This window comes from Bos mutus, chromosome 17 (genome assembly GCF_027580195.1).
Source record: "Bos mutus isolate GX-2022 chromosome 17, NWIPB_WYAK_1.1, whole genome shotgun sequence".
Lineage (NCBI taxonomy): Eukaryota > Metazoa > Chordata > Mammalia > Artiodactyla > Bovidae > Bos > Bos mutus.
In genome coordinates, this window is record NC_091633.1 from 55,466,640 (window position 1) to 55,494,050 (window position 27,411).

The 27,411-nt window shown below is 43.7% G+C and overlaps 1 protein-coding gene across 2 annotated transcripts in view; it reads right to left on the reverse strand.

Moving 5' to 3' along the window:
* TBC1D9 (TBC1 domain family member 9) overlaps positions 1-27,411 on the reverse strand; it is a 129,599-nt gene that overhangs the window by 9,274 nt on the left and 92,914 nt on the right. For both annotated transcript variants that reach the window (XM_070386568.1, XM_070386569.1), the window contains exons 10-16: positions 26,896-27,110; positions 24,553-24,670; positions 23,116-23,401; positions 22,645-22,774; positions 9,992-10,090; positions 9,749-9,817; positions 5,087-5,327 (exon numbers count right to left, since the gene is read on the reverse strand). In XM_070386568.1, the coding sequence (XP_070242669.1) occupies positions 5,087-5,327; positions 9,749-9,817; positions 9,992-10,090; positions 22,645-22,774; positions 23,116-23,401; positions 24,553-24,670; positions 26,896-27,110 (1,158 nt within the window). The remainder of the gene's footprint in view (positions 1-5,086; positions 5,328-9,748; positions 9,818-9,991; positions 10,091-22,644; positions 22,775-23,115; positions 23,402-24,552; positions 24,671-26,895; positions 27,111-27,411) is intronic.

Genomic DNA, 27,411 nt, shown 5'->3' on the forward strand with positions numbered 1-27,411 from the left:
AAGGCCATAAGCTATTAACAGCAAGTGGCAGGCCCAGGATTTGAACTCAGATTTGTCTGACTCTAGAAAGCATAGCTGCAACCACTGTGTGCATGTATATGCAGACATACAGTCCTTTTACAATCATTTCTTAAAATGTAAGACTTTTGGAGATTTTCCCGGTGGTCCACTGGTTAAGCATCCGCTTGCCAATGCAGGGGAAAGGGGTTTGACCCCTGGTCAGGGAAGATTCCACATGCCTCTGGGCAACTAAGTCCCTGAGCCACAAGTACTGAGCCCACAGGCCCTAGAGCCCACGCTCTGAAACAGGAGAGTAGCCCCTGCTTTTCCCAACTACGGAAGGCCCCCGTGCAGCAAAAGACCCAGCACAGCCAAAAATAAGCAAATAAATAAATAAACAATTTTGAAAAATGTTAGGCTTCTGATTTATCCCTATCAATTTATATTACCAATCATTCCCTCCTCTAATATTATTTTTTTCCATCTTGTTTTTGTCCTCCAACATGCTGACCGTCTCTTCCAGCTTTGTGTAACTGACACATTTAGTGTGCCTCTCTACCTTGATAGTATAAATCGCTGCCTGAGTCAGGTAGAGGGCTTCCTAATCATTGTAGAGACAACAATAACTAACACTTTCTGAGCCAGGCACTGCTGTAGGAACTTAACTTGAATTATTTCTTTCAGTTCTGACAATCATTACTTTGTAAATGAGGAAACAACCACAGAGGTCAAACATCAAGCCCAGTGTACAGAGAACTCTCTGTTGGCTGTCATGCTTTGGGTGCAGGGTTCAGTCAGTCATGGAATCAGCAGCTTCCATTTCCCTCCAACTCTCCAACGTCCAATGACCAGCTGCTTTGTGACCTATGCAGCTTGTTTAGAAAAGCTGCCTTCCAGCAATACCACTGAAAAAGGAGATCCAGCTACTTTGCGCCTTCAGATAGTAATCTCTTATCTCTAACTCCATAGAGACTCATCTGGTCACTCATTTCAGGGGGGATCTTTCTGGGGATGGACACTGAAATTACTGACCCATCTTTTCCAGAATTCTTTCTTTAGTTTCTAAAGACTTGAACAGAACTTCTCTTTCCTAGTTGACTTGTCCATCTCCATAGCTGTAATCGACCTGCATGACTGACTACAGCTCTGAGCCTCCTCCCAGAAATCTAGGTGAAGTTTATTTTGCTCAAATAACTCAACTGCATTTTAAGAAGCCTAAGTACTCTTCTCCACTATTTTCACTATCATGGACTGCAAGCCTCTCTTTCCTTTTCCCAAGATTTTGAAGAGTATTTGCCTTGTTGGGGTTTGCCTAAGCTTAAATAAATTATATATTTATATTGATTCCTGTCACTTCCTACACATAGGTATTTTCATCCTGAACATGTTTGCCAGAAGCAGATTTACCCCACAACGAATTGACCATAAGGTCATTTTGCCATAAAAGACAAAAATAATTACTGGTTGATGGTTACATTACACTGGAAAACCAGATATCAATTTTTGCAAATCCTTTAGCAAGCTAACCTAAGCCAGACTATGTTTTCACCATTTTCAAGAAACTTATATACCCATCAGGGATCACATAATCATTTCCTTTTCAGGGGGCAGGAGGAGCTTGATTCTCCTTTTGCCATCAATATCTAATACTGTGTGATAAATTTGGTAAAGACAGCCTGAGAGGAGAAGCTGTCGTACCCAAATTAGTTAAGAATCAATTATTAGTGCTCTTGAAGGTCACTGTGAATTAGCAGACACTTCTTTTATATCTGCCATAGCTTGGTAAACTTCTAGTTTTGATGAGTGAGACGGATGACTATGCTCATCAAGTTCAGTTCAGTTTAGTTGCTCAGTCACGTCTGACTCTTAGTGACCCCAGGGACTGCAGCACGCCAGGCCTCCCTGTCCATCACCAACTCCTGGAGGCTACTCAGACTCGTGTCCATCAAGTTGGTGATGCCATCCAACCATCTCATCCTCTGTCATCCCCTTCTCCTCCTGCCTGCAATCTTTCCCAGCATCAGGGTCTTTTCCAATGAGTCCTTCGCATCAGGTGGCCAAAGTATTGGAGTTTCAGCTTCAGCATCAGTCCTTCCAATTAATATTCAGAGTTCATTTCCTTTAGGATTGACTGGTTGGATCTCCTTGCAGTCCAAGGGACTTTCAAGAGTCTTCTCCAACACGACAGTTCAAAAGCCTCAATTCTTCAGCACTCAGCTTTCTTTATGGTCCAACTTTTACATCCACACATGACCACCGGAAAAACCATAGCCTTGACAAGATGGACCTTTGTTGGCAAAGTGATGTCTCTGCTTTTTAGTATGCTGTCTAGGTTGATCATAGCTTGTTTTCCCAAGGAGCAAGTGTTCTTTAATTTCATGGCTGCAGTCACTATCTGCAGTGATTTTGGAGCCCAAGAAAATAAAACCTGTCACTGTTTCCACTGTTTCCCCATCTATTTGCCATGAAGTGAAGGGACCAGATGCCATGCTCATCAAAGGATTTACAAGCACTGACTTGTTATCCTTTTCTAGTGTCATGACTGTCAACTAAGTATTTTTATCTCTCATGTTAAAACAGCCTTATGGCCACTTAGTTGTACAGTGAAACTGGCTGCAGCAAAGATGTTTACAGCAAAAATTCCTTGACCCCTTTCTACATGTAGAATCTGTCTTTTTTTTTTTTTTTCTTCTCCTTATTTTGTCCAAAGGTCATTAAAAAAAAATCTCCCTTTTGATAGATACCAATGATACTAAGTAGTTACTTTGGAACAGAAAAGATTAGGAGAGGGTCGAAATGTCTCTAGTCTTGTGTGGATTGTTTCACTTTTTTATTTTATTTTGCTTACTTTTAAAAAATATTATCCGTGGCGGATTCATGTTGATGTATGGCAAAACTAATACAATATTGTAAAGTAATTAGTCTCGATTAAAATAAATAAATTTATATTAAAAAAACCAAAAAATTAAAAATAAAAAATTTTATTGCTTTTATATATTTATTTTTTTGGCCATGTTGCATGGCATATGGGATTTTAGTTCCCTGCCCAGGGATTGAACCTGCACCCCCTGCAATGGAGGCTTGGAGTCTCAACCACTGGACCACCATGCAAGTTTCTTTGTTCACTTTTTTAAAACGCAGGATGTATTTATGTATTATTTGTGTAATTAAAAATCAACACCTCCTTCTTCCCTAAAAAAAAAAAAAATCTGTTTGCTATCCTTAAGCACAGAATAATGAAAAAGGATGTGCTTCTGAGACAAACTTTATCTGAATCCTGGGCCCAGCATGGATAAACTGCCTTTCAGTTGAATAACAGATATATTCTGACTTGCTAAAAATGAATATTCCAGCATGTTGCTTAACTTTTCTGAGCCACCATCTCTTTAACTGAAAATGAGGGTATTAATAGTAAGCACACAGATAATAAAGCATCATAGTAACTTCACACTCTTGCTTCCAGGGTGCTTGAGTTCAAACTCCAACTTTGCCGCTGTGTGCCTTAGGTAAATTAAATGCACATAAAGTCTGAGAGTGAAGCCTGGCTGAGTAGTGCTGTATAAATGTTAGTTATCAACACTATTGTGTGCTTCTGTGCTCCTGCTCAGTCGTGTCTGACTCTTTGTGACCCCATGGACTGTAACCCGCCAGGCTCCTCTGTCCATGGAATTCTCCAGGCAAGAACACTGGAGTAGGTTGCCATGCCCTCCTCCAGGGGATCTTCCTGACCCAGGGATCAAACCCATGTCTCCTGTGTCCCCTGCATTGGCAGGCAGATTCTTTACCACTGAGCCACCGGGGAAGTACAGATCAATATTATTATTATCTCAAAGGTCTGTTTGGATTCAGTGATAATGTACAAGTTCTAAAGCATCACAATGGTGCCTACGCTTAATAAAGGCTAGTTTCCTCCATGCAGCCCTTTTGAATGATGTGTCTGAGTGCTTTCTACAAATAGTTTTTACTTATCTAAGGCTGCCTCACCTACTCCCCTTTGTTTTTTTAACAACCATCAGTTTCCTCTGGCCTTTAAGCCTTCCAAGCCATTATTCTTTATGATTTAGGGTGCTTTCTGGAATCATTGTTGGCTCAATACCTGATGCCTTCATCTTTCCTTGGGCACATGTCACTTTCAAGTGCATGGACCAGGCCACAGAGTGTAGCACAATTAGAATTAAAATTTTTTTCCTATTTAATTCTGGCAGCCCGACATAATGCCTGCTACATCCATAACCTCATGTCAGGTGAAGCTCGACCACCACATAGCTTTTCTGCTCAAATATTAATGCAACAAGCCCAGTGGAATATAGGGCAGTAAACAGGTCAGAAAGCGAGGCTGACAGGCAGAAACCTGTGATGCTTGTCGGGTGTGGGTGTGCATTCTCAGGAATGGACACATTTCCTCCCCACAAAATGGAGAGAAAAGACTTCCACTAGACTGCAGAGCTGTTCACTTTTTTTAGTCTTTTATTAAATTATGAAATGTTTCATAAAATTTTATGAAATATATCATATGTAGTATAAATATATGTTGGGACAAGTAAAAGCTATCCATATCCAAACATTTCTTCTTCCCTCATAAAGTTATTGTGGTCTGTGAATTTAGGGTTTAAGGTGGTATTCTTGCAAATTCCGTGATAAAGTATATTAACTAGTGCTGAAGACTATCTGTGGGCTGGTGGCTCAGATGGTAAAGAATTCACCAGCCAGGTGGGAGACCCAGGTTTGATCCCTGGATTGGGAAGATCCCCTGAAGAAGGGCATGACAACCCGCTCCAGTATTCTTGCCTGGGAAATGCTTTGGACAGAGGAACCTGCGGGCTACAGTCCATGGGGTAACAAAAGAGCTGGACACGACTGAGAGACTAACTAATGTAGAAGGTAATGATTTAATCATATGATATATCCATTAACTAAAAACAAATTTACAATCAGCTTGCAGACCTTAAAACGTGCTCCTCTGTCCTGTAAGCCCTGTGTTCCGAGGAAAGCAAGGTCCTGAGGGCAGCAAGGAGGATTATGGTGCTCCCCCATCTCCCCCGATTTCCCCACCCCGACCCCCAAACTCATGCAATCATGTCCTTACTCAGCCCCGAGACAAACTCTCGGAAGTTGATCAGAGAGTCTCCATTCTCATCTAATAACTGGAATAAGCGGGAGGCCAGCACGTCAGAGTGAGTTCCACAGGCCCAGGGAAAGAGCAGAGCAAACATGCCCTTGAACTGCTCCAAGTCGATGCGATACTGCTCGAGGTAAGGCAGGCTGGGGTCATGCCGGTCCAGCGCATTGCTGTTCCCGCCCCAGTAGCAGCTGGTTAGGTGTTCCGCCTGCAGAATTGAAGGACAGAATGACATCGCAGGCTGCATCTCACAGCAAATACAGGCAAGAAAGGCCTTCCTCAAATCTGGGAAAAAACTTTAGGTCTGCATCTCCTGGGGCAGTGGTCTGGACCCAGGGCACCCTCGGCTTCTCTTTTACATTTATCTCCACCTGACCACCTCCCACCAATTCCGTGGCAACCATCTCTGTGTTTATATCTGGTACGAAAAACCCGTTTCAATTACTGGAGTAGGTGAAGAAAGAAAGAACTTCCCCTTCACCATTTTCTGCCCCCGCTACTCCCACACTCACAAGCATTTTAAGGAGTAACTCCCATAAAGACAAACAAATATTCTGTTTTAAAATAAATACCATAAAGACAAATACTCTGTTTTAAAAGAAATACATTGAGTGTTAACCTGAAGAGGATCTGTAATTCAGGCAGTCTGATCACCTCCTGTCCCCTGTGAGGATGGTATACAGCCCAGAGGGTAAGTGGCTTCCACGAGTCAGCTAACCAGAATCATAGTCAAAGCAGAATCATAATGTGATTCTGGGTTTCCAAACTTCTAGTTTAGTGTCCTGTAAACCTCTGCCTTCTGGTCATCAAGTTCACCAAGATTACCCTGCATATGTGCTAAGTCGCTTCAGTCATGTCAGACTCTTTGCGACCCTATAGACCATAGCCCGCCGGGCTCCTCTGTGCATGGAATTCTCCAGGCAAGAATACTGCAGTGGGTTGCCACGCCCTCCTCCGGGGAATCTTCCCAATACAAGGATCGAACCCGTGTCTCTTTCATCTGCTGCATTAGCAAGCTGGTTCTTTACCACTAGCACCACCTGGGAAGCCCAAAGATTATCCTAGTCATCCAGTACTGAGGCGACAAGTATGCAGTCCCTCCTGTTTTGTGCATCTGAAAATAGCGCCAGGAAAATTATGAGCAGGAACCACTAGGGTGGAGGAGGACAGAGATCCAGCTAAAGGCTTCCTGTTTCTGTCCTTGGAAACAAGGCAGCCTTTTTATTCAGGAGGTCATATTGATTCTGGCAGAAACACATGCCCATTCTAGGAAGACCGCAAAGACGAAGCATCTAACAGAAAGGCCAGTAAGAAGCCTCCGGTCCCCCTAGGTAGAGGTTTACAGTTAGTGATGAATGGTAGGCTGGGGAGACAGAGGGGCATCCAAAGGGAGACTTTATTTTTACTTTATTTCCTGCTGTACTATTTCATTATACACATGTATAAACATTGCAGTAGCAAAAAGCACTCTCACGCCAGATCGTTCCCCCTTGCCTAGGGGTTCTGAGAGGGAGTCAGTGGTGAGAGTGCAGTACTTCAGTGTTGTTCTTACTTAGAAAAGAGCAAAGAAGACCAGTGTCTTTGTCCTGTTTACTGGGAATTGTAGCTAATAATCCAGCAGAGAGAGGAGTGGGAGCAGGCAAGAAAGGAGGAAGGCGAGGTTTCTCAGGGCAGCTTCGGGAGAATAAAGGCAGTGTGTCAGGCCCACTAGGCTTGGGGGCTGCACTCACGTGCTGCTGGATGGTGGGGGGCTGGGTGGGGTGGAGTGGAGGAGCATGGTGATGGCGGTGGGGTTGGGGGAGGGAGGCAGAGGCTGAGGTTCGAGGGGTGCTCTGGGTGGAGCTGTACTCCGACGTGACGCCCAGCAGCCCCGTGGGTGGGAACGAGTTAGTGATATGGCCCCACAGGAAGGGTCCCCTTTTACCGGAGCTCCATCAGTGGATAAAAGTTATCCAAAGCACTGCCTCCTAACTGAAGCACCCATGTTCCTCTGGAACCGGCCCCGGGTGTGGAGCAGGCACATTCATGGTGCTCACAGCCATCAGGAAACAAGTCAAAGAGACCATGTCCCTCTCCTTTGATGAGACCCCCTACTCCATCACCTGGGCACTACGGACCCAAGACTGAAAAAGGACTAATTTAGAAAGAGTTCAAATAAGGCCCAGGGGCCGTGAATCACATTTTCTCCCAAATCTGCCTCAGGGTGGCACTCTTTCACCTTTTTCTATCAAGTTTAGCCCAAAGCCCAGGGAGAAAACTGGGAAACAAATGTCGCTTTCCTTTGTATCTGAAGGAAATCCCCCAGAAATTGACTTTATAAAAGACTGAAGAGTCTGGCAGTGTGTCTGACACGGCAATTCCTCAATAAATGTTTGTTCAGGTGAACTGAAGCCAATGAAAAGTCTTCAAAAAACTCAAGAAAGAGTCCTTTTCTGAAGTCTTTGTCTTGGGTTGGCACCACCAACTCAGTGGACATGAGTTTGAGCAAACTTCGGGAGATAGTGAAGGACAGGGAAGCCTGGCATCCTGCAGTCCATGGGATTGCAAAGAGTTGGACACATCTGAGTAGCTGAACCGAACTGAGTACCCGAGAATCCTTCCCATCCCTGACACCAACCGAGGACATCAGGTTCTCTCTTCGGCACTCAGAAGACTTGGGGAACTCCTGTTTGTCAACACACCTGAGGGCAGGGTTTTGGAATGTAAGGAGAGCTTTCTTCAGGCAATATCCTTGGTGTACAAACGACACACCTGGAACCTGGAGGTGCTCAGGCCGCAGAGGGCAGGGGCACTGAAGAAGATACAGCTTCAGTGATCTCAGGAGCTTGGGCTTCTGCACAGCCCGCCCTGGTCTTGCTCTTCTGGTGTGCCCCACGTCAGCCTCCTCCTTTGAATGTCATAGCCCTCCCCATTGCCTCCAGCTGCCACTCCCCACTTCTGTGTAGTTGCCCTAAATCCTGGCCCTACCCGTCCCCCACCCCGACTCTGTGAAGCAGATTTCTTCCAGTCCTCAGTATCCTTTTAAAATCTGATCTCAGTTGGATCATTGTATTTTTTTCTTTCAATCCAAGTTGGATCATTGTATTTTTCCCTCTATGAAATGAAGAGGGACTCTTCTCTCCTTATGGAAAACCATAACATGGAGCAATTAGGCACAGTGCTTTACATACCTGAATAAAGCATGAATCAGATGGCACACGCTTAAGGCTGCACCGTTACATGCTGAACGCAGCCTGCTGGGGGCGCTGTTGCCCAAGCTGCTGGACTGCACAAAGCCATCAACCTCTCTGTGCCTGCCTCCGAAGCAGGCAAAATTGAACTAGACTGAAAACGGATCACTGAATCACCTATGTATTCAACACACATGTTTGGAACACCTATTAGGCAGGGACACGAAACTAGATACTAGAGAAACAGAAATAAAACGGTGGTGCCTCCAGTAGCTAACAGGTTAAGTAGGAATATTAGCAGAAATATTCCCAGCTCTCACATTCTCTATTTGATCCTAAGATCTACTAGTGTCCAACTCAGATCTTTATGTCTGCCCTCTTCTGTTCGTTTCTATACTATCTTTGCCATCCTCAATTATCTTTAGTTCTGGAAATAAAAGGCTCTATAACAAACAAAAAACTAGCCAATTAGAGATTGTGATAAAATTGGTACCTGCTTAAAAGGCATCCTTTAAAAATTTTTCCTGGCAATTATCACATTTTTATCTATGATGTTGGTAATGATAGTTAAAACAAAAATGCTTTTTTTTTCCTAGAAGAAAAACAATTCTACATTGCCTCATTTAATGATACTATTTCCTTATTGATGATCAAGATTGGTGTGGGCTGACTTAGAAATACAAAATCATAGAAATTTAAACAACTAGGCTTTCCCTTAGACATTCAAGCAGCTTTATTCTTATTCCGGCTATGTATCTCCTTTTAAGGGTGCTTGAATATAGATTAATAGAGGAAATTAAAATTTACAGTAGTTTCAGAGAGAATTTAAACTTGATTGCCATCATTCCAATGAGTATTATAAAGTAACACCCTATTTGCTTAAGTCCAAGGAAACAGTGAAAATACTACATGGGGAGGAAGAAGGCTAAAACACCAACTTAAATGAATTATATCTTTATTTTCCAATCTAAGTACTCTATTTTTATACTCTTTACTCCATCTTCCTATGTATGCCTGTTGACACTCATGCTATCCCTTCACAATTTAACAGAAAAATCTAGGAACTAGCTGAATTATTTAAGTGAACTCCTGGGCTTCCCTGGTGGCTCAGTGGTAACGAATTCACCTGCTGATGCAGGAGACATGGGTTCAGTCCCTGGTCCGGGAAGATCCCACATGTCTTGGAGAAGCTAAGCCTGTAGACCACAACTATTGGGCCTGTGCTCTAGGGCCTGGGAGCCGCACATACTGAAGTCCAAGTGCCCTAGAGCTTTTTGCTTCATAAGAGAGGCCGACGCAAAGAAAGCCCATACGCCGCAACTAGAGAGCGGCCCCACCCCCCGCAACTAAAGCAAAGCCCACAAAGCGATGAAGACCCAGTGCAGCCAAAAATTAGGAAAAAAAAAAAAGTGAACTCTTTCACTCCCTTGAATGTACATGAATTTTCTTTGAAACTCACCTTGAAAAGAGCATAAAGTTCTTCTAGTTCATCAATGGTAAAGGAAGTTTCGGTCACAATGGTTCGTACCTTATATAAAAAGAATAACACAATGACTTTCACAAACTCAAAAACATCATAATGGGAAACTTCCTGATTGTTTTCTTTTCAATCCGCTTAGTCTGTCAAGCAGGAATTGGAGTCAGTGGGAATACAAGGAAGGATGGGAACAGAAGGCCACATGCCATTTCTCAAAAGACTCACCACATTCCGTTTTGTAGTATCTTCCAGTGTCTGGATCACCTTTAGTCTCTGTTTAAATCTCATCTGCTCAATCAAATCCGCCCGGATAGTTCCAAATTTCTGGAAAAAAACCAATACTGGTATTTCTGAGAAATCTGCTGAAGTCCTTGGTGTCATGTCTGCAGGACCGATGGAGACAAATCCTGACACCATGAGAAATTTCTTGCCAAATAACAGGGCTCTTAGACTATACCATCATTTACTCTATGTCCTTTGTTTATTTTGAAGCCATTTAACAATCTTAAATAAATAACAGAAAATTCTCATGCTTCTTAACATTGAAGTAAATCTCAGAGCCAAATCAGTCTTTCTCAAATCAAAAGTTCATATGGAAAAAAAAGTGTTGCTCAGTTGTGTTTGACTCGTTGTGACCTCATGGACTATAGCCCGCCAGCTCCTGTCCATGGAATTCTCCACACAAGAATACTGGAGTGGCTAGCCATTCCCTTCTCCAGGGGATTTTCCTGACCCACAGATTGAACCTGTGTCTCCTGCATTGCAGGCAGATTCTTTACCATCTGAATCACCAGGGAAGCCCAGTTCATAAGAAAGGAAAGGGTTAAGTAAGGCTATAGAGACCCTTTATGGATGAAATAAGGCTAACTACTCAACAGGGAGGTTGTAGGAAATGTTGGGAGTGTGGCTTCCTGTTCTGATCTCTAGTTCAATAGCATTTGTCTCTCGATGGCAGACACCCAGTACTAGCCACCTTTCGCAACCCAAGAAGCCTAACATTGCCTGAATGTTTGGGGTGTTAGCACTGGGGAGAAGTCTTGGAGAGGAAATGCATATGACTTCCCTCTACATTCCTTTGCTACCTCTTATAAATCTATAATGATTTCAAAATAAAAGTGGTTTTGGAGGATTTGTTTTGTTTCTGGAAGTTATGGTGTAACATTTTACAACAGAAAAAGATGAAGCATCTGAAAAGTAAGTGACAATCAGGGACCTGAGAAATTCCCTCTGAGTTTAAGAATACTATTGGCATATACAGAGAGCACTGACTTTTGAAATCATGCTTGTCACACAGACTGGAAGTTGGCTCATCAATACCCATATGTCTGTTCTCCCTGCATGTACAGAATTCAAAATTTCAGCCGAGCACCCAGATGCTCAGCAAAAGAATACATTTCCCAGCGTCCCCTGCAGCTTCTCGTGCTGGGTGACTAGATTCTGGCCAACAGGATGTGAGTAGAAGTGACGTTGTTCAGTTACTCGGTAGTGTCCGACTCTTTGTGACCCCACGGATTGCAGCGCTCTAGATTTCCCTGTCCTTCACTATCTCCTGGAGTTTGCTCATTGAGTTGATAATGCCATCCAACCACCTCATCCTCTGTCCCCCCGCTTCTCCTTCTGCCCTCAATCTTTCCCAGCATCAGGTCTTTTCCAGTGAGTAAGCTCTTGAGTGCCCATTAAAGGAAAGAGAAACACCCATCCTATCTCCTTCCTCTTTCCTCAAGAGTGGATTAGAAGGGGAGGGAGGTGGGAAGGAGGTTCAAGAGGGAGGGTACATATGTACACCTAAGGCTGATTCATGTTGATATTTGGCAGAAACCAACACAATTCTGTAAAGCGATTATCCTTCAATTAAAAAATAAATTAAAAAAAAGAGTGGATTAGAAAGAGCCTGGGCCCCTGATACCCAGTAATCCAAGTCTATGCCCCAACCAGTAACACTGAAGAAGCTGAAGTTGATCGGTTCTATGAAGACCTATAAGACCTTTTAGAACTAACACCCAAAAAAGATGTCCTTTTCATTATAGGGGACTGGAATGCAAAAGTAGGAAGTCAAGAAACACCTGGAGTAACAGGCAAATTTGGCCTTGGAATATGGAATGAAGCAGGGCAAAGACTAATAGAGTTTTGCCAAGAAAATGCACTGGTCATAGCAAACACCCTCTTCCAACAACATAAGAGAAGACTCTACACATGGACATCACCAGATGGTCAACAAGGAAATCAGATTGATTATATTCTTTGCAGCCAAAGATGGAGAAGCTCTATACAGTCAACAAAAACAAAACCAGGAGCTGACTGTGGCTCAGATCATGAACTCCTCATTGCCAAATTCAGACTGAAATTGAAGAAAGTACAGAAAACCACTAGACCATTTAGGTATGACCTAAATCAAATCCCTTATGATTATACAGTGGAAGTGACAAATAGATTTAAGGGCCTAGATCTGATAGATAGAGTGCCTGATGAACTATGGAATGAGGTTCGTGACATTGTACAGGAGACAGGGATCAAGACCATCCCCATGGAAAAGAAATGCAAAAAAGCAAAATGGCTGTCTGGGGAGGTCTTACAAATAGCTGTGAAAAGAAGAGAAGTGAAAAGCAAAGGAGAAAAGAAAAGATATAAGCATCTGAATGCAGAGTTCCAAAGAATAGGAAGGAGAGATAAGAAAACCTTCTTCAGCAATCAATGCAAAGAAATAGAGGAAAACAACAGAATGGGAAAGAATACAGATCTCTTCAAGAAAATTAGAGATACCAAGGGAACATTCCATGCAAAGATGGGCTCGATAAAGGACAGAAATGGTATGGACCTAACAGAAGCAGAAGATATTAAGAAGAGGTGGCAAGAATACACAGAAGAACTGTACAAAAAAGAGCTTCACGACCCAGATAATCATGATGGTGTGATCACTGACCTAGAGCCAGACATCCTGGAATGTGAAGTCAAGTGGGCCTTAGAAAGCATCACTACGAACAAAGCTAGTGGAGGTGATGGAATTCCAGTTGAGCTATTCCAAATCCTGAAAGATGATGCTGTGAAACTGCTGCACTCAATATGCCAGCAAATTTGGAAAACTCAGCAGTGGCCACAGGACTGGAAAAGGTCAGTTTTAATTCCAATCCCAAAGAAAGGCAATGCCAAAATGCTCAAACTACCGCACAATTGCACTCATCTCACATGCTAGTAAAGTAATGCTCAAAATTCTCCAAGCCAGGCTTCAGCAATACGTGAACCATGAACTTCCAGATGTTCAAGCTGGTTTTAGAAAAGGCAGAGGAACAGAGATCAAATTGTCAACATCCACTGGATCATTGAAAAAGCAAGAGAGTTCCAGAAAAACATCTATTTCTGCTTTATTGACTATGCCAAAGCCTTTGACTGTGTGGAGCACAATAAACTGTGGAAAATTCTGAAAGAGATGGGAATACCAGACCACCTGACCTGCCTCTTGAGAAATCTGTATGCAGGTCAGGAAGCAACAGTTAGAACTGGACATGGAACAACAGACTGGTTTCAAATAGGAAAAGGAGTACGTCAAGGCTGTATATTGTCACCCTGTTTATTTAACTTATCTGCAGAGTACATCATGAGAAATGCTGGACTGGAAGAAACACAAGCTGGAATCAAGATTGCCGGGAGAAATATCAATCACCTCATATATGCAGATGACACCACCCTTATGGCAGAAAGTGAAGAGGAACTAAAAAGCCTTTTGATGAAAGTGAAAGTGGAGAATGAAAAAGTTGGCTTAAAACTCAACATTCAGAAAACGAAGATCATGGCATCTGGTCCCATCACTTCATGGGAACTAGATGGGGAAACAATGGAAACAGTGTCAGACTTTATTTTTTGGGGCTCCAAAATCACTGCAGATGGTGACTGCAGCCATGAAATTAAAAGACGGTTACTCCTTGGAAGAAAAGTTATGACCATCCTAGATAGCATATTCAAAAGCAGAGACATTACTTTGCCAACAAAGGTCCGTCTAGTCAAGGCTATGGTTTTTCCAGTAGTCATATATGGATGTGAGAGTTGGACTGTGAAGAAGGCTGAGCACCGAAGAACTGATGCTTTTGAAGTGTGGTGTTGGAGAACACTCTTGAGAGTCCCTTGGACTGCAAGGAGATCCAACCAGTCCATTCTGAAGATCAGCCCTGGGATTTCTTTGGAAGGAATGATGCTAAAGCTGAAACTCCAGTACTTTGGCCACCTCATTCGAAGAGCTGACTCATTGGAAAAGCCTCTGATGCTGGGAGGGATTGGGGGCAGGAGGAGAAGGGGACGACAGAGGATGAGATGGCTGGATGGCATCACTGACTCGAAGGACCTGAGTCTGAGTGAACTCTGGGAGTTGGTGATGGACGGGAAGGCCTGGCGTGCTGCGATTCATGGGGTCGCAAAGAGTCGGACATGGCTGAGCGACTGAACTGAAAAGAACTGGGCCCCTGATGCCACTGAGCTCCACACCAGTCCTGAACTCCATAAGTAAACTCAAAGCAAGAGAAAATCGAATTTCTGTCTTAACTCTATTCTGGGGTCTATGGTTACAACAGCCAAACTTGTGTTCCAACAAACACAAGAGCTAAAACTTACAAACTGATTAAGTGCTCGGCATAAACTGCATGTTTTGTTTAAATTCCATTTAATTCCTTTCTCCTGGTTCTATTTATGCCTTACCGGCTACTCTTTTTCTGTCACATCGTCTCTATCTTGAATCCCTGGGGAGCTCCAGGGCTCAGTCTTTAGACCTCTACACACCACATCCTAGGGACTCCCCTCACTGTTTGCGATCTCTATTGTTCACACCCTGGTCCAAACCACTGTTGTCTCTCCCAGAGGCTTAAAAAAAAAACCACAGTGTGACGGTTGAGAGTTAAGTTTCACTGGGTACAAAATGAGGGCTATAGCCTGGGAGACAACATTTCAGATAGCGCTGAGAAACTGCTCCTAAGAGGTAGGGGGAAGGTCAGTATATTTCATTTCAGTGACAGGGGAGTACATACAATCAAGCATATATTTTTTTGCAGAAAGTTTCTGCTAGTCTCACAAAGGTGATAAAGTCATGTGGAGCAGACATCACCGTGATGGAATTTAGTGCTTTTCTAGATATGAGATGCATGAATTTGGCTCCTAAAATCAGCTCCTGAAAATATCTGACCTGTTTTGCCAGTTTCCCAGAGCACAGAGTACCTCATTTCTGCCCTCCACCCTGAACTCCTTTCAAGTGTTGAAGGTCAGCAGCTGCAGCAGCTCACAATTTAATCCTTGCAGAGGCAGATGGCAAGTGTGTGTGTGTGTGTGTGTGTCCAACTCCTGTGGCCCCATAGATGGTAGCCCACCAGGCTCCTCTGTCCGTGGGATTCTCCAGGCAAGAATACTGGAGTGGGTTGCCATTTCCTCCACCAGGGATCTTCCTAACCCAGGGTTGAATGCACATCAGCTGCATTGGCAGGGAGATTTTTTTTTTTTTAACCACTAAGCCATCTGGGATGTGGTTTTAGAAGTGGTCCTTCTAAAACCTGAGCCTTGACACTACTCCCTTGCTCACAACTCCAGAATTCTCACAGCTCACTTGGAGTCAAATTCCAGGTCTCACCAATGATTCCAAGCCCTATACCCCTCCCCCTCCCTCAGCTACCTCTCTGGTCAGCTGCCAACACCCTTTTCTCACCGCCGCAGACACAGTGGCCTCTTATTGCTCCTCTTTTCGAGGAGCAGTAATTATGGCAGTTCCACTGCCAGCCAGGGCCTGTGCAGCAGCCCCTTCTCTGCCTGGAAATCGTTTCCTTCGGACACAACTTGCTGGCTCCCCCAGGTCATTTGTGTCTCTGCTAGATGTCACTTCACAGACACACAAACCCAAGAGAAACAGCACGTGCCCACCCTTTTAACCTGCGTTCTTTCTTACTTGACTCTGCCATGGCCTGCCTCTCATCCCTCACTATGAGGGCACAGACTGTGTCCTCCAGAATGGAGGACAGATACTGATTCTCAGCAAGTGCTCAACAGGTATTTACTGGACGCACTGAATCCTGGGGATAATTTCAGGAAGTAAATGCTCTTCCTAGCTCCATTTCAGAGACGAGGGAACAGAAGCTTAACAAAAATCATCAACTTGCCCAAGTTCACGGAGCTGTGGTGGTAAAGCCCAGTTTGAACACAGGCTGTCTGATTCTAGAATCTGTACCCTTGGAAGAATCGCCAGGGGTTCATCTCCCTGACTTGCTGCAGAGAACAGTCAGTGTTCAATAAGGTCTTGAGTTGCCAGATTCAGTGAATAAAATACAGGAGATACAGGATGTCCAGTTAAACCTTTAACTCAGATAAACAAGAGTGATCATTTCAGTATGTCCCACGCAATGTCAGTCTTTTCTGTATCTTATCTGACAACACCAGAAATGGCATCTCTCTACAGGTTGTTCCACATGGTGGACTCTGAACCATATAATTGATAATTTCCCCAAATTGGAGTCAACAGTGAAAAACCCTACCCTTGTAATACTTTCTATTTCTATCTATTCAATATGTTTTTCCTGTTTTGAATGAGAATTGCCTTTCGACTCAGGTGTTCCTTCCCTATAGTTAAGAGTATACTGACATCTTAGAACTTAGACCAGTTACTTAGAACTTTCATCACTTAATATGATTGGACGGTCTTGATCTACAAATGCAGGGTTTATGGATGAATTTTCCCATCTCCAGAGAAGTGTCTTCTCCAGACCAAGTCAGAATCCTCTCCACTCTAAAGAAAGATATGGCAATGACCGCCACTTAGAAGTCAGAATTCACAAGTTGTTAGTAGGAGCTGCCACTAGTGATGAAAAATGTCATACTTAATTCACTCTGGGTTAAATCCTCAGGTGGGATTAAAACTCCCAAGAAAGGTAACTGTTTTGATCCTCACAGAAGAATGGAAAGCATCCTCTACAGAGCTCACGCTGAGGATGGAGGGGTGGGTTTACCTCAAACCAGGACACAGTGTGCTTTTGATCAACCAAGAGACATTACCTATGAGACAGAAGGAAACTATTCTTGCACTGCAACTGGCAGGGACATTAACGATGACATGTCATTGGTCATCCTTACAGTAACCTTGTGAGTTAGTACTCTTACTTCCATGTCTCAGATGAGAAAACTGAGGTTCAGAGAGGTTCTTTGAGCTACCCAGAGTCCCACAGGGGCTGCACTGCAATTTAAGGTTCAGTCATCGGTTTTATAACTCCACCACCTACTTTTCCAGCATTCTAGAAAAGGGTTCCAGATAGGTTCTTCTTTGTCTTTGGGTAGAAGAGAACGTAAATTTTGGAGCTAGACAAAATTTGATTCAAATTCATTTTCTTTTACTAATTATCTGTGTGACTTTGGGCAATTCAGTCAAGTCTTCTGAATCATAGTTTCTTCCTCTGCACAAGGAGACCCCAAAACTGTCCTTGTAGATTGCCCTTAGAGATAAAGATACATTAATATAAAGTACTGGTAACAGTAACTCACAGTAAACATTGGCTTGGTGATCTCTACAAATTGCTAAAAAACAAGTTGGGTTTCTCAGGTGGCTTAGTGGTAAAAAATCCACCTGCCGGTGCAGGAGGCACAGGTTCTATCCTTGGGTTAGGAAGATCCCCCTTGGAGAAGGAAAGGGCAACCCACTCCAGTATCCTTGCTTGGAAAATCCCATGGACAGAGGGGCCTGGCGGGCTACAGTCTACGGGGTCGGACATAATTTAGTGACTAAACAACAAAAAGAGTTACTTCCCCTAAGCCTGACCTTCAAAGAGCCCTCTATATTTTATATTTAATTAATATCTGTTCCTTAACTAGAAATGGACCTTGCAGTTTGCCAGGCAGGTCCAGGGACTGGCCATAATCAGACACAATGGAATACATATAATGGCCCTTCCATTGGGAGCAAACAGTCCCAACCTAAAAGGAAACCATAAACTCCCAAGTTCCTGCCTAGCTATTTCCAGAGGATTGCTAAAGGAAAATGGGTTATGAGGAGGACTGGGCCATGATCTCCTCTCCCCTGCCCCTTCGCCTTTTTGGAGGGGCTCTGACAGAATGAAATTCTGAAAAGAGCAGACAAACAATGGCTGAGTAGATCCTCTCTCTTTCCAGTGGCTGTTGGGTGCCTTGCAAATCAATTAGTGGTTTCAAGACTTCCCACTAACCAGCCTCTACTGGCCCCACTGACCTCATGTCCATATGTACACCTACAAGTCCATCCACATTCTATCCAGACACACCCCTTGGCTCTGGCTTTAATGCTGGGGAGCTTGTGTTTGCCTCCTGCTTCTGCCACTTTCTGTGTGCCTTGGGAGAACTGACTCAACCTCTCTCAACGTACATTTTAACCTTAAAATGTGTGAACATGGACCTAGTGGGGCTATCGATGAAGCACCTGGCACCTGTCCCACACGAGGCGGGTTCTCCATGAGTGACAGCTGTTATCACCAAAATTAATAAGCCCAACACATTAATCTGACCTTTCAAACTGTCTGTCCTTCTGCAAAAACTCCTCCTCGTGTTTGATCAGCCACCTCCTTTCCCCACCGCAGCTCAGTTCAGTCTCTCAGTCATGTCCGACTCTTGGCAACCCCATGGACTGCAGCACGCCAGTCTTCCCTGTCCATCACCAACTCCTGGAGCTTGCCCAAACTCATGTTCATTGAGTCGGTGATGCCATCCAACCACCTCATCCTCTGTCATCCCCTTGCTTAACATTTCTCAAATGCTCTGGGTGGGCTATCTTGAACATGAAGAAACTCTGAGGTGCTCCCATGCCTGCCATAAGTCTGCTATTAATGTGCTCTCTGTCTTCCAGGAGGCTCATCGCAGTCTATGGATTAAACCTGAAGGCTGGGGCTTTATCTACCATGTCTGTGTGTCTAACAAAATGGCACACAGGGCCCAAACAGAAGAAAATTGTCTCTCAAACTGCCCCTCCTTCCAGGAGGGGCTTGGGAGAACTTCACGATGCGTGAGATTTCTGCTATGAGGCATTTATGAAGACAGTTATCACATCTACTCATCAGGAGAAAGGTGATCGACCTGCAGCATCCTGGGATCTCAAGGCTGAACGTGCTTTCGGTTTTCTTCCTACTTATCTATTTTCCTGGCTAACTATCCTGAAGCACAGAAAGCAAGGAGTCACCTGCTTCAGAACACTGTTGTCTGTCGTATAACCGGGTTAAAATCCACCTGGGCGTCTAGTGGCCCCATTCTGCATCTAGGGCAGTGACTCTCAGCCCCCACCGGGCTCCAGAATCACCTGGGAACTTTTGAAAAATATTTCTTCTCAGGTGTCATACCAAGATACAAAGGTAACTGGTCTAGAAGGGAGCCTAAGAATTTATATTTTTAAAAGCTTGGCTTAAAAAAAATTTTTTTTAAGGGATTTGAATGCTCAGGCAGAATTGAGGACCACTGAAAGAGATGGGAATACCAGACCACCTGACCTGCCTCTTGAGAAATCTGTATGCAGGTCAGGAGGCAACAGTTAGAACTGGACATGGAACAACAGACTGGTTTCAAATAGGAAAAGGAGTTCGTCAAGGCTGTATATTCTCACTCTGCTTATTTAACTTATATGCAGAGTACATCATGAGAAATGCTGGACTGGAAGAAGCGCAAGCTGGAATCAAGATTGCCAGGAGAAATATCAATAACCTCAGATATGCAGATGACACCACGCTTATGGCAGAAAGTAAAGCCTCTTGATGAAAGTGAAAGAGGAGAGTGAAAAAGTTGGCTTAAAGCTCAACATTCAGAAAACGAAGATCATGGCATCTGGTCCCATCACTTCATGGGAACTAGATGGGGAAACAGTGGAAACAGTGTCAGACTTTATTTTTTTGGGCTCCAAAATCACTGCAGATGGTGACTGCAGCCATGAAATTAAAAGACGCTTACTCCTTGGAAGAAAAGTTATAACCAACCTAGATAGTATATTCAAAAGCAGAGACATTACTTTGCCAACAAAGGTCCGTCTAGTCAAGGCTATGGTTTTTCCTGTGGTCACATATGGATGTGAGAGTTGGACTGTGAAGAAGGCTGAGTGCCGAAGAATTGATGCTTTTGAACTGTGGTGTTGGAGAAGACTTGAGAGTCCCTTGGACTGCAAGGAGATCCAACCAGTCCATTCTGAAGGATATTAGCCCTTGGATTTCTTTGGAAGGAATGATGCTAAAGCTGAAACTCCAGTATTTTGGCCACCTCATGAGAAGAGTTGACTCACTGGAAAAGACTGATGCTGGGGGGGATTGGGGGCAGGAGGAGAAGGGAACGACAGAGGATGAGATGGCTGGATGGCATCACTGACTCGACGGACGTGAGTCTGAGTGAACTCCGGGAGTCGATGATAGACAGGGAGGCCTGGCGTGCTGCGGTTCATGGGGTCGCAAAGAGTGGGACAAGACTGAGCGACTGAACTGAACTGAACTGAACTGAATCTAATAGGAGATGGAAAAACAAAAAAGGAAAGGCAAGACTTTGCGGTGCTGTCTTTAGGATGACCTATTAAGGTAATGGGGATTTCCCAGGTGGCACTAGTGGTAAATTACCCTCCTGCCAATGCAGGAGACCTAAGAGACGTGAGCTCAATCCCTGAGTTGGGGAGATCCCCTGGAGGAGGGCATGGCAACCCACTCCAGTATTCTTGCCAGGAGAATCTCAAGGACAGAGGAGGCCGGCAGGCTACAATCCATGCGATTTCACAGACTCAGACATGACTGAAGCGACTTGGCAAGTGCACACAGATAAGGCATTGGGAAGGCACTGGAGGCTTATTAGTAGGGCGGTGCCACTAAGCAGAGAAAACAAAAAGCAAACCATTGTGCATTGAAAGAGCAGGTGATGTAGGCATTGGTAAAAATAAACAAGGTTGTCTTCCCAGGCAGAGGAAGGAAACTGTGGGTGTGTCCTGAGATAGGGCTCTTGGCAGCCTGAGGGGCGCCATCAGGGACCAGACAGACAGGAAGGAAAAGGACACCAGCTCTGGTCTTGCTTCCATCTCCACTCCTTCCCATTAAAACGGGCCACGTGCTGACTTCAGCAAGACCTTAGCTTATCTGTTGTGAAGAACAAAGCTGAGTTTCTACATACCAAGCTTTATTACTTGGGTCTAGAATTCTCTTCACAATAAAGGTTTCGGGGGATGCCTTTAGAAAAACAACCCACAGCTATAATAATGACTATTGCTGTCAGTCATATGGGCTCTTTTTCTGGAAAAATAATCTTTCAACATTTCTGATGGAGGACTGTTAAAAGTCCTGGGGCAGTGATTTTTTTAAAAAATGCATTATGATAATAACCAGTTTTGGAGACAGTGAAGTGAAACAGACATTCTTAACCTCTACTAGTGAAAATTTAAATCAGGAAAATCTATACAGAAACTGCACAGGGTGTGCCAGGAGCTTGGAAATAATTCATACTTTTTGATCTACTACTGGAAATCTATTCCTAAGAATGGACTCTAAGAAAAAAGTCAGAGATGTATTATTTGTGTAGAAACTTTTATATAATATATAGTATCATACATATTATATACACATAATAATACCATACAAATTTGCCAATATGGTACTGAAAATTTGGAAGCAACCTAAGTAAATATCCAACGAAAGGGACCAGCTAAATAAGTCTTGGCATCTCATTAAAGCAGAATACTAACAATCTATGAAAACCTGCAAACAAACAATATATTAAATATCAGAGAATGTTCATCATGTATTTTAAGTAAAAAACGGAAAGTTACAAAGCACTTTTAAGCAGATACTTGTACTTAAGTATAAATTGCAAATATGAAAACATACTGGAGGGAGATAAGGTGAGATGCTCACAGGATACAGTTTTTCTTTCACATGTGTTCAGTCTCTACATTATTTTACAATAAGCATGCGTTACTTTTATGATACTAAAAACATACCCCAAATGTTTTCTTTTTAATATGTATGGAGTGCTAACAAAAATTTTCTGAAATAATAAACTATCAGCCTTTCTTCTATTTTGAGTTAAGGGCACACATTTCTGAAAAGGTGTCTGGATCCATACCAATTTTTTTTAAAAGCACCTATTTTTTTTTTTTTTTTAATTCTCTTTAAGAGAGATTTTCTGACCTCAGCCAGAGGTCACCATCTCTCCAGTATACAGGCTGCTGCTAGCTGGAATGCTGACAATCACCAGGTACATGATCCCAAAACATCTGGAGAGGGCCTGGTGTGCTCAGCGAAACATTCACACTCTTCCTTAATGATCAGGAAATGAACAAACCACAAGTATTATGGGTCCTGAGTCCTGGAATGCCAAAAACCACGAGTGCTATGAGGTACCCAGCGCCACTGGCTCTTTTGTGGATTCAGGACCAGATCTGGGGTAATTGTGGACCGGAACATACCTTCCCCAACCCGGGCCGAGCAATCTGAGAGGAGTCCCAGGAGTCTGGCTCTTCTCAGGAGGCGAGAGTATCCTATGCATCCCCCACATAAGAGGACTGGCTCGTCTGCTTCCCAGGAGACCCAAGGACTTGGCATGAGCACAGGAGGGTCAACCTCCCCATGCCTGCTTTCAACAGCCCCTCCTCAACCCACCCAGAGCTGAAATCGAGCTGCTGCTTGATCAGCCTACGAGGTGGGCAAAGCCAAGAGTCGGAGGCCTGAGCGGGTCATGCAACTGCTCCGTGGTGTTTGGCCCATTCATTCGGTGGCCCTCTCTGGAGCTCGAAGCTGTCAGCTGGTGGGGAGCTGCTTGCTTCGACAACCAGTTCTCAGAACCAGGAGGGAAGCAGGGACATCCTGGGTTAGCAACGGAAGCGTGTGGCACACATCCAGCGGAGGCCCTCTGAGCATGCAGAGTGTTGTGAGCCCAGGCAGACCTACCTCATAGGAAGTTCTGATGAGTCTGAAAATGTCAACCTCAGGATAGGGCTCCACGTCATCACTGAGCAGGGAGTGGAGGTGAGGGATGGGGGGCAGCGTGCTGTCTTTATTGGTCACGCTGTCCAAATACCTGAAGAAGAAAGGAATCCGGAGTCACTGGGAGGCGAATCCAGAATTCTCCGTTTACAGCTGTCCACCTATTTTCTGCAAACTCTGCATATCAGAAGATTAGAATTTCCTTAAGAGTGAATGAAAATCCCTTCACTTCTTTTTAAAATTTTATTATTATTTTTAAACTGAAGTATAGTTAATCGTCTTTACTTCCAAAGACAAAGAATAATAATAATAAAAAAATCCTCAATCACACAGAGAAGTGGGTCCTATGATAACCATCAGGGCATATAAGACTCACAGAACCAAGGAGAAAGGCAGATGGAAGGTACAGATAAGAAAGCCCAGGGTGAGAAATACCTTCCCAAAACGGTCATAGCCTCCCCGTCGTCCTTGCAGTTCAAAAGCTTGTCTACGTTTGCATCGAGCACAGCCAGGGCCAACTGGAATATCACTTTGATTCCTTCATAGAAGAAACAGTCGACAACCACCACTGCGCTCTCAAAGGGCATCACGCTGAGAAAAAGGGTGAGGAACCAGGACAGGGAGATGGTGGAGATCACGCCCAGGTCCTGCATGCAGTCATACAGCTGCGGGACATAGTCCCGGGCCAGCTCCTCGAAGACACCCTGGTCCACCAGCGCACCTGCAGCGGGGCAGATGCAAAAGGTCACGTGTTAACCAACAGCACCTTCTCACAAATGAACCTAAGCCACTAGCTTGGCGAAAATAATCCAGTTGACAACTGCTACTGAGACAGAACTCTAATCGCTACGTTACTAGACAAAGGTATCAGCACAACCAAGTCACCAGATGAGTTCTGACTGCATCTTCTCTTTCTGGGGCCTTCCTCCCCTGCTTCTTGATCATAAAAGAGCAATAACATCACGCCTCTAAGAGCTGTGGAAAAGGTCAACTTACGAGATTTCCTTGACACACAATTATTTTGCTGGCAACATGATGTTTGGCTAGGCATGAAATATACATCTAAGTAGGTTCATTTCTTGGCAAACTCTTAAAGAAAAAAACCACTCTTCTGGATGCTTGGTCCCCATAAAGGAATTGTTTCTTTAAATAACTGTTTGGTTCCCCCCAACCCCCACCCCCGCAAAGTATAAGCATTTCAGCTGTACACATTCATGATCAACTTCCTGACGTTTCTGGAGAGTATTTCCAATCAATCAAGTTACTGTGCAAAAGTTTAGAAATGAAGACAGAACATAAGAGGAGAGCATAAAGTACACCTTTTGCTATACTAGCAATGAAAAGCTTGTCTTGCTAAAATGAATGTCTAACACTGGAGGGGATTATGCAGAGAGACACCAATAATTTATTTAAATGCTCACCATCACTGGTGAGCGATGAACTGGTGAAACCAGTTCTGAAAAATACCTTAGAAACTGAGCTCTGAATATATTTTTATATGCTATTCTGCCCACTCCTTTTCTGAATCCTTCTGCTTTCCACAGATTCCAAGCTCTTCATGAAAGTACTATTAAACCTTTGGGGACTGGTGATCTGTGTGCCTGGTGTAGCTCTCACATGCCACAGACACCCACATTGAGTGTTTTCTAAGCAGTGAGACGTATATTCTTTCCATGGGGAGAAGCTCCACGGTGCTCCTTTGTGTACAGTCCATACTGATCCAAGCCCTCTTATTCCCATTTTGGGAAACTGGAGTTGTCTGACACTCTTTTGGCTGATAGTGACTGGAAATGGGGTTATAGCTGGTTTCCTGGTTCTAGAAACATTTTCCTGATGAGATAAGGGTTATAAATTAATTGCATCCTCACGTACCAACCACCCTGGTGTTGTAGTAATCAGGGAGCATGCGTTCACACAAAGCCACCAGCAGCCAGAAAGCTTCCTCCTCTTTGGCATAAAGCAGCAGCACCGATGTGACAATGTTCATGGCCTAAAGGGATGAAAGAAGATGTCATCAGATACATTTAAAACACATCAGACACATTTTAACATATGAGCACCTTTGTTAACCTGAGAAACGACTGAGTTAGTCCCAAAGGAGCCAGCAGACTTTTTCCACAAAAGAACAGATAATAAACGTGTAAAGGCTTTACATACACACATTCTTCTGGGTTTTGTTTTGTTTACAACTTTTAAAAAATGTAAAAACCCTTAGAGCTTCACCCTGCTAAGTGTTTTGCTTTTGTTTGTTGTTTTGTGTGTGTGTGTTTTTTTTTTTTGCCTGTTAACTGTTAAGGGCTCCATGAACACCAATATGCACCAAGGACTGAGCCCCCCATGACCACAGATCCTCATTCAAAAACTATGTCCAAAGCCTATTTGACAAAGCTTTCAACCTATTAGTCTCAGTGTTTGTAATCCTTAATCCGGTGAGGTGAATATTTCCCTTTTAATCTTCCGTAATTGTTTCTATCACCAAGTACGCATGGCTTGAGGCACTCTTCAGGGAACAATGAAACCTTTCAAAGTTGGAGTCCTCGCCCATTATTTCTATCTGGATAAGGATGGTAGTGATAAGTAAAAGGGGTTTAATTCTAAAGTAACCTACTTTATTAAAAGATATTATCAGCTAGCTCATAAGCACTCCAGGCTCAACTACTTTAATAGTCCTCTTAATTAATAAGGAGAAGATCAAAAGATAAATATGAACTCTATTATATTAGAAGCCAGCTCCCTCCTGTACTTCTTTTGATCCTGGAGAAACCGGTAAATGTTCATCAGATTCCTACAATATAAATGTCAAAAAAGGAATTTTGGTCTAATAGGCTCTTCCTTGTAAGCCTGACTCAATAGGTTCCCAAGTCTATTGAAATCTTTAAAGAAGATTTTATAGAAATCATTTAAATTTTTATAGAAATAAAACAATTTTATATAAATTTTTAATATAAATTTCTTTATAGAAATCATTAAAATTCCACTTGAGAATTAACCTGCCTACTACATGATCATGGTCATGGCTGGTTTCTTTGTCATTCAGTCAAGGTAAGTTTCTTTTGAGGTTCTACTTGGTAACAGGCTCTGGACTAAGTACTGGGGAAAAGGAGGGGGCACAGCAGTGAAAAATCTCACAGGGCATAAATCCAGGGGTCAGAGAGATAAAAGAGATGTAAAAGTTGATTAATCAATTTGGAGGTATATTTTAAATTAACTGCTATCAAAAAGATAAAATGTACAGGGAGACCTGTGATATGTGTGTGTGTGTGTCTGTGTCTGTGTGTCTGTGTGTGTCTGTGTGTGTGTGCACGCACGGTATTCAGGTTTCGAGGAAGTAAGCCTGCTTTAGGTTTCAACTAGATGGTCAAAGAAGGTCTCTCTGGGTACATATGTAGCCTTTCAATCTAAAGACACTATCTTAGAGCTTTCCAAATTGTGCTATCCATACTAACATATACAAGCAATCATTGTGGCTGGTATATGGGTAACATTTTTTAATACTGAATTACACATTTATTTTAGTGGGCCTTAAAATATAGCCATAGCATATAAGAGCTACATTCTCAAGGAAATTAATTGCTTAGGAGTTGCAAAGGGTAGGAGCACTGGGGAACCCAGAATGCAGAATTAAAGGCTTGGTGCCCAGATATGCTCATGACCAGTGAGTGACCAGCCAGGCCACCAGATGGTGGTGGATCCAGAAAGGGCACTCTTATCCCTTGGCTCCTCTGCTCAGTGCAGTATTTCTCTGCTCTGGGAGAGCACGCTTCCCCGAGTACATCTGACAAGGTCCAAAAACATTTAGTTGTCACAAGTGGGGAGCACTGGCATTTCGTGAGAAGACGTTATTAAACATGTTATTAAGCAGGAATGTCACTAAACATTCTCCAAAGCACAGGACAGCCCCACACAAAGAATTATTCAGTCCACAATGCCAACAGTACCAAGGTCGAGAGACCCTGGTACAGTAATTGCTCTCTTAACCATAAAGCCTTTCTTCTTTTTAAATAAATACTTATTTATTTGGCTGTACCGGGTCTTAGCGACAGCATACAGGATCTAGTTCCCTAACCAGGGATTGAACCCGGGCCCCCTGGGGGTGTGGAATCTTAGCCACTGGACCCACCAGGGAAGTCCCCCATAAAGCCTTTCTTATTACTTACCGGCTGGCAGAACACATTTTTTTTTTTTTTTAAAGTCTTACCCATCTGTGACATTCACCTGGCAATACCCAATGTTAGGATTTCGAAAAGCATAAGCTGTCAAGACTCTCCTCAGAGCCGCAATGCCCATTTCGTTTTGGAAAGCGGGGTGTTCTGGAAGGGAGCGGTGCAGGTCCCTCTCAATCTCCTCCGTGGCGAGGTTGTACTTCCCCATGGACTTCTCCACGAGGTCCTCATAGTAGCCAGGGTGGGTGGCCTTCTCGTTGATGGCACCTGGGAAACACCAGACGGACCCAGCATCAGAAAGTGGGAGCCCCGGCCTTGGCTGCCTGACCCGGCGCCTTCACCTTCCTCCTGTGAGGACCTGTGTGTCACAGCCACAGCCCGGCTGTAACTTCAATCCCGGCCCCTTCCCTCTTCCTGCTCCACTGGAAGCCGGCAGCTTAAAAACTCCCCTGTTCGCTATGATCCCCTGGAGAAGCGAACGGCTACCCACTCCAGTATTCTTGCCTGGAGAGTCCCATGGATGGAGGAGCCTGCTGAGCTACAGTCCATGGGATCGCGGAGAGTTGAC